The sequence below is a fragment of the Cebus imitator genome, unplaced genomic scaffold (assembly GCF_001604975.1).
Source record: "Cebus imitator isolate Cc_AM_T3 unplaced genomic scaffold, Cebus_imitator-1.0 Scaffold129, whole genome shotgun sequence".
In the NCBI taxonomy this organism is placed as follows: domain Eukaryota; kingdom Metazoa; phylum Chordata; class Mammalia; order Primates; family Cebidae; genus Cebus; species Cebus imitator.
In genome coordinates, this window is record NW_016107444.1 from 955,257 (window position 1) to 962,647 (window position 7,391).

The 7,391-nt window shown below is 47.6% G+C and overlaps 1 protein-coding gene across 2 annotated transcripts in view; it reads left to right on the forward strand.

Annotated features, from left to right (window-relative positions):
- The first annotated feature begins 2,829 nt into the window (after positions 1–2,829).
- KIF2C (kinesin family member 2C) overlaps positions 2,830–7,391 on the forward strand; it is a 29,610-nt gene continuing 25,048 nt past the window's right edge. Inside the window, exons 1-2 of one of the 2 annotated variants that reach the window (XM_017540782.2) lie at positions 2,830–3,014; positions 4,120–4,214. In XM_017540782.2, the coding sequence (XP_017396271.1) occupies positions 2,945–3,014; positions 4,120–4,214 (165 nt within the window). In that variant the 5' untranslated portion in view covers positions 2,830–2,944. The remainder of the gene's footprint in view (positions 3,015–4,119; positions 4,215–7,391) is intronic. The other variant, XM_017540783.2, reaches the window with a different exon arrangement.

Genomic DNA, 7,391 nt, shown 5'->3' on the forward strand with positions numbered 1-7,391 from the left:
TTTTAAGTCCCTTGATTAGTGATTTCAAACTGGTGAGCCACGGCCAAGTTGGCTGTTAGCTGAGTTTCATTTGGCCTATGCAATTTTTTTTTTTTTTTGTGAGACAGAGTCTCACACTGTAGCCCAGGCTGGAGTGCAGTGGCGCAATCTTGGCTCACTATAACCTCCACCTCCTGGGTCCCAGTTCAAGAAATTCTCCTGCTTCAGTCTCCTGAGTAGCTAGGACTACAGGCGTGCACCACCACGCCCAGCTAATTTTTGTATTTTTAGTAGAGATGGGTTTCACCATATTGGTCAGGCTGCTCTCAAACTCCTGATCTCATGACCCGCCCACCTCGGCCTCCCAAAGTGCTGGGATTATAGGCATGAGCCACCGTGCCTGGCCTCTATCCCTTGACTTCTAAGGAATTCCCCTAACTCTCTTGTTTTCTTCATCCCTTCAAACCACCCTAATCCAATCTCCTTTGCTGGCTCCTACTCCCCTGCCCTACCTCAAAATATTGGCAAGTCCCATGGCTCAATTGTATATGTTCTTCTCGTCTCCATCTATACTCTTTTCCTAGATAGTATTCAGCTTACGACTCTAAATACCATCTACATAACACAGACTGCCAAATCTCAATCTCTGGCTTTGACCTCTACCTTAGCTCCCAGTTTGTATATCCAACTGCTCAGTTGACACCTACATTCAGATGTCTTATAGACATCACTCGAATTCAAAATGAACAAAATGAAACTCTGGACTTAACCCCCAACTTGCTTCCTTCACAACCCCACTCTCCGTTTTCAGGAAATAGTCCATCATCCAGCCAGGTGTTCTAGCCAGAAACCAGGAGTCATCCATGACCACCCCTGTCATTCATATCCAACTCATCAGCAAGACCCATTCACTTCACTTCCCAAACACCTTGTATCTTGAAACCGTCTCTTAGCTATATTTCCATTCCAGTATCACTACCCTGGTCTATGCCAGCATAATCTCTTGCCTAATAAATGGTCTCTGCACTCTGTCTTGACCCTTTCAAATCTACTCGCCACACAACAGCAAGTCTGACTGACATAAAAGTAAAATGTAGGCTGGGCGCAGTGGCTCACGCCTGTAATCCCAGCACTTTGGGAGGCCAAGGTGGGTGGATCACCTGAGGTCGGGAGTTACAGACCAGCCTGACCAACATGGAGAAACCCCGTCTCTATTTTTTTTTTTTTTTTTTTTTTTTGAGACGGAGTTTCGCTCTTGTTACCCAGGCTGGAGTGCAATGGTGTGATCTCGGCTCACCGCAACCTCCGCCTCCTGGGTTCAGGCAATTCTCTTGCCTCAGCCTCCTGAGTAGCTGGGATTACAGGCACGCACCACCATGCCCAGCTGATTTTTTGTATTTTTAGTAGAGATGGGGTTTCACCATGTTGACCAGGATGGTCTCGATCTCTTGACCTCGTGATCCACCCACCTCGGCCTCCCAAAGTGCTGGGATTACAGGCTTGAGCCACCGCGCCCGGCCTCCCCGTCTCTATTAAAAATACCATTGGCCAGGCCTGGTGGCACATGCCAGTAATCCCAGCTACTCAGGAGGCTGAGGCAGCAGAATCACTTGAACCCAGGAGGCCTAGGTTGCGATGAGCCAAGATCTTGCCATTGCACTTCAGCCTGGGCAACGAGAATGAAACTGTCTCAAAAAGAAAAAAAAAAAGTAAAATGTAAATCAGATCTTGACAGTTCCCTGCTTAAAACTCTTCAATGACTGCTCGTTAGCATAAAAGCCAAAATTATTACTATAGGCTACAAGATGCTAAGTGATTTTGCCCCGCCCACCTCTTCAACTTCATCTCATGTTCCTCTCCCCACTGCCTTCCAGCAACAGCGGCTTCTTTCAGTTCTTCAAACAAGACCTTTCCTGGCCGGGCACAGCGGTTCAGACCTGTAATCCCAGCACTTTGGGAGCCTGAGCCAGGTGGATCGTCAAGAACAGGAGGCCTGGCTTGGTGGCTCCCACATGTAATCCTAGCACTTTGGGAGTCCAAGGAGGGAGGATCTTTGAGCCCAGGAGTTCAAGACCAGCCTGGGCAACATAGCAACACCCTAATTAAAAAAAAAAAAAAGTACAGGAACTATGTGTCTAGTTCACTACTACCATCTCCATTGCCTAGTACTATGTCTAGCACATGGTAGACATTCACTCAATAAATATCTGGTGAATCAGTGTCTTCCTGGCAATTTATACATAACTCCTAAAGTGAGGAAACATTCTCCTCCATTGTAAAATAAGAAAAACTAAGGCAAGTTTCTAATTTGTGGTTTTGTTTTGCTTAGAGAACAGGGTCTTGGCTCTGTTGCCCTGGCTGGTCTCGAACATCTGACCTCAAGCAATCACTCCCACCTCTGCCTTCCTAAGTATTGGCATTTCAGGCGTGAGCCACCGCGCTCGGCCAAGTCTCCAACTTGCTCGAGGTCACTGAGCTAGTAATTGAAGAAGCTAGGATTAGTTGTTTTTTTCTTTTTCTCATTAAACTGGAAGTTAAAGAAGCCAGGATTCGAACCCATTCTCTAGGATCCAAGAGCCCTCACTCTCAAATACCTACTGAAGTTTCCCACTTTTCTGGGACCCCGCAGTACAAAGCAACCAAGCACATGACAGGAAGTGGGAGCCCAGGCCCCGCGAGGCAGCGAAGTTCCCAGAAGACACAGCGCTCGGGGGTGTGGCCAGACGCAAGGGCGGTCCCGGGCGTCGGAAGACAGGTCGGAACTACGTACCCCACGCCCACCCCAGGCCTCCGCCGGGCGCAGCTGACTGGCGGAAGCGAGGGCGGGGACAGCGGGATGACGTTTTACGGACGCTTGCGCGCGGAATTTAAACTGCGGCGGTTTACGCGGCGTTAAGACTTCCTACGGTTAGCGGAACTGAGGTTTCTTGGCATTCTGCGTTTCTCTTCCTTGCTGACCCTCTGAATGGCCATGGACTCGTCGCTTCAGGCCCGCCTGTTTCCCGGTCTCGCCATCAAGATCCAACGCAGTAATGGTGAGGAGCGGGGTCCCTAGGTCAAGGGGACTCGTGAGCGGTGAGGCGACTGAAATTACTGCCCCTCTCCCGGACACAAACACTCACACGACGGCTGAAATACTGCCCCTCCCCAGGCACAAAGACACACAATAGGCGCGCTCGCTCTCTCTCCTCCCCTTCCCCTCCCCCGTTCCCCTTTCCCGCCCCCCCCGCCTTCCTTACCTTCCTCCCTCCTTCCTTGCACTCACTCACTCACTCCGGGTCTCTGTCATTATTTTCTGTCATTCTCCGGGTCTCTGTCATTCTTTTCTACACAGGGGTGAGAGTCCCTGCGCTGGACGTGAGTCCCTTCCAGTCCTCCGGGAGTGGGCGGACTCTCTCCGAGGCTGGTAGACCTACCACGGAAGTTGGGGCTTCTAAATTCACTTCCCTTCCAAAATTCTCCCCTGAAAATGCTCTGCGCTTGTGGGGACCTCGGCCTCCTGGCTCCTCTACTCTTGAGTAAATACTGCATGGTTGCAGTATGTCAGGCACTGGGATTTAGGGTAAACGGGACAGACAAGATCCCTGCTCTTGAGGAGCTTGTAGTCATTCTCTCTTTCGGATGAGCAGCTACCGCAGTTCCAGCAGGTCTAATACACGTGTCATTAGGAGAATGGACAGATATGACCATATGTGAGTTCGGAAAACCCAAGAGGGCCAGATCCTCAATGCTGTGTTGAGGAGCAGTTCATCTAAGGGCTATAGGGACTCCTCTGCTCAAACATACCTTGTGTGCTCTCTTCTGTAGGCTCTCTTTTTTTTTTTTTTTTTTTTTCTCTCTTTTTTTTTTTTTTTTTTTTTTTTTTTTTTTTTTTTCTGGCTCTCTTTTGAGTAGGGGTGAATCCTAATCCCATGCAGCTCAATTTTAAACCCTGTCCCCTGCCTGCCTCACTGTGGATATTCTAAAGGTGAAGCCCAGTTGGTTGATTTGTTTCTCTTAGTGTTTTGTTTTGTTTTGTTTTGTTTTGTTAAGGCAGTTGCCTGTTCCTTCAAGTTCACTCCACTTTGGGAGTCTCTGTGGAATCCTAAAAGTGAAGCTCTCAGGAAAGAGATGGATAACTGTTTTTTTCATACTTTATAGGCTTAATTCACAGTGCCAACGTAAGGACAGTGAACTTGGAGAAATCCTGTGTTTCAGTGGAATGGACAGAAGGCGGTACCACAAAGGGCAAAGAGGTAGGGTTCTGTGAGAATTCCTCTACCACGTTTAATATCTTCCTACATAAAGGATCTGTGCAGAAGTGGAATCTGTGAGAGCCTAGTTTCTGATGCTGTGCTCTTCTCCCTCACGCCTGTAATCGTAGCACTTTGAGAGACTGAGGCGGGCAGATAACTTGAGTTCAGGGGTTCAAGACCAGCCTGGCAACATGGCAAAACCCTGTCTCTACTAAAAATACAAAAATAGCTGGGCATGGTGGTTTACGCCTGTAATCCCAGCTACTCAGGAGGCTGAGGCAGGAGAATTGCTTGAAGTAGGAGGTGGAGGTTGTGGAGCCAAAACTGCGCCACTGCACTCCAGCCTGGGCAAAGAGTGAGACTCTGTTTGTTTTTTTTGGGGGGTGGGGGGATGAGGTTTCCAGGCTCAGGGACTTTGTTTTAAAAAAACAAAATAGCTGGGTGTGGTGGCTCACGCCTGTAATCCCAGCACTTTGGGAGGCCGAGGTGGGTAGATCACGAGGTCAAGAGATTGAGACCATCCCGGTCAACATGGTGAAACCCCGTCTCTACTAAAAATACAAAAAATTAGCTGTGCATGGTGGCCCGTGCCTGTAATCCCAGCTACTCAGGAGACTGAGACAGGAGAATTGCCTGAACCTAGGAGGCGGAGGTTGCGGTGAGCTGAGATCGCGCCATTGCACTCCAGCCTGGGTAACAAGAGCGAAACTCCGTCTCAAAACAAACAAACAAACAAACAAAAAAAAAAAAACCCAAAATATTGGCTGGGTGCGGTGGCTCTTGCTTTTAATCCTAGCACTTTGGGAGGCCTTGGCTAGAGGATTGCTTAAACCCAGGAGTTTAAGACCAGCCTGGGAAAAATGTTGAGACCTTGTCTCCCTATAAGAAATAAAAAATTAGCAGGGTATGGTGGTTTGTGCCTGTCGTCCCAGCTACTCAGGAAGCTGAGGTGAGAGGATCAGTTTAGCCTTGGAGGTTGAGTCTGCAGTGAACCATGATCCAGCCACTGTACTCTAGCCACTGCATCTTTGGGTGAAAGAGTGAGACCTTTCCTAAAAAAAAGAAAAAAAAAGATCCTCTTGGTTAGGCATGGTCGCTCACATCTATAATCCCAGTACTTTGGGAGGCCCAGGTGGGCAGATCGCTTTGAGCTTTGTACAGGACCAGGCTGGGCAATATGGCAAAACCCCATTTCTATAAAAAATACAAAAAAAATCAGCCAGCATGGTGGCACATGCCTGCAGTCCCAACTACGCTGGAGGTTGAGGCTGGAGACTCAATCACCTGAGTCTGGGAAGAGATTTGGAGGAGAGCACTGTGACTTAGACATTTATGTTCTAGCGGCATTGTGATATAGTGAAAAGGTCACTGGGCTAGGAGTATGAAAACCTGGGTTCTAGTCGGGCTCTGCCACTGCTTTGTGTTCTCAGGCATGTTTCTGCCCCTCTTCAAAGTTTAGTTTCCTCATCTATAAAGTGGGGATGATTATAATATCTATCTCAACAGAGCTGTTGTGAGGATTTACTCAGCAAATTTTCTGGACTGCTTCAAAAATGCTAGACACTTATTGGATGCTAGGGATACGGAGGTGAAGGAGACAGACTCTTGGACCCTCTTCACTGGAGCTTTAATAAGATAATACATGTAGCTGGGCACAGTACCTGTAATCCCAGGCACTTTGGGAGGCTGGGGCAGGAGGCCAAGGAATTTGAGGCCAGCCGGGCAATACAGCAACACCTCATCTCTACTAAAAATAAAAAACAATTAGCCAGTCATAGTGGCTTGCGCCTGTGATCCCAGCTACTCCAGAGGCCAAAGCAGTAGGATCACTTGAGCCCAGGAGTTCAAGGCTACAGTGAGCCACTGCACTCCAGCCTGGGTGACAGAGTGGGACCCTGTCTTAAAATAAATAAGTAAATAAATAAGATAAAACATGTAAAAAGCTTGCTTAGCATAGTGCATATAGTAGAGATATTTAGGTGGTATATTTGAGAAATAAAAGGATTGAATACTTTATATTATCTGTCCCTAAAGAATCAAGAGGTTCCTAAAATTTTAACCAGCTATTATCCGTCCTTTGTGATTCGTTTTTTGTTTTTGTTGTTTAGAATTGTATCTCGTCTCACCTCACATCAAATACTGCTTTTAGAATAAAGTCCAAACTTCTTTTGTTTTTTTTTGTTTGTTTGTTTGTTTTTATTTTTGAGACTTAGTCTTGCTCTATCTTCCAGGCCGGAGAGCAGTGGTGTAAGCTTGGCTTACTGTGCAATTTCCGCCTCCTGGGTCTGAGCGATCCTCCCACCTCAGCCTCCTAAGTAGCTGGGACTACAAGCATGCACCACTAAGCCCGGCTAATTTTTGTATTTTTAGTAGAGACAGGGTTTCACCATGTTGGCCACAGTGTTCTCCAAATTTCCTCCCAGACTCAGGTGATTGATTCTCCTGACCTCGTGATCTGCCGGTCTCTGCCTCTGAAAATGCTGGGATTACAGGCGTGAGCCACTACGCCCGGCTGCCTTTATACTCATTCCTTTCTCCTGGGTTGTTCACCCTGAATTATCAACATGAGAATCAGTTGATTGTCAGTGCAAGGCTTAAAACTGGTTTTCTTCGGGTTTTTTGTTTTGTTTTGTTTTTTAGACGGAGTCTGGCTCTGTTGCCCAGGCTGGAGTGCAATGGTGCGCTCTCAGCTCACTGAAACCTCTGCCTCCCAGGTTCAAGCAGTTCTCCTGCCTCAGCCTCCCAAGTAGCTGGGATTACAGGTGTGCACCACCACACCAGCTAATTTTTGTATTTTTGAGTAGACACCGGGTTTCACCATGCTGGTCAGGCTGGTCTTAAACCCCTGACCTTGTGATCCTCCTGCCTCAGCCTCCCAAAGTGCTGGGATTACAGGCGTGAGCCACGGTGCCTTTTCTTTGTTGTTTCTGCTTTCTGTAGTTTAGGGGTTAGAAATGGGGGAGGTATGTACCAAGAGACTGTAGCTAGAAATGTGGATAGAAATGTGATTACTGAAGTGCTTGCCAGCTTTTGCATTTAATGATTCTATCCTCCTTTTCCTTATCTCATTCTGCTTTGATTTCCTTTGTGCATATGATTTTTTTTTTTTTTTTTGAGACGGAGTTTCGCTCTTGTTACCCAGGCTGGAGTGCAATGGCGCGATCTCGGCTCACCACA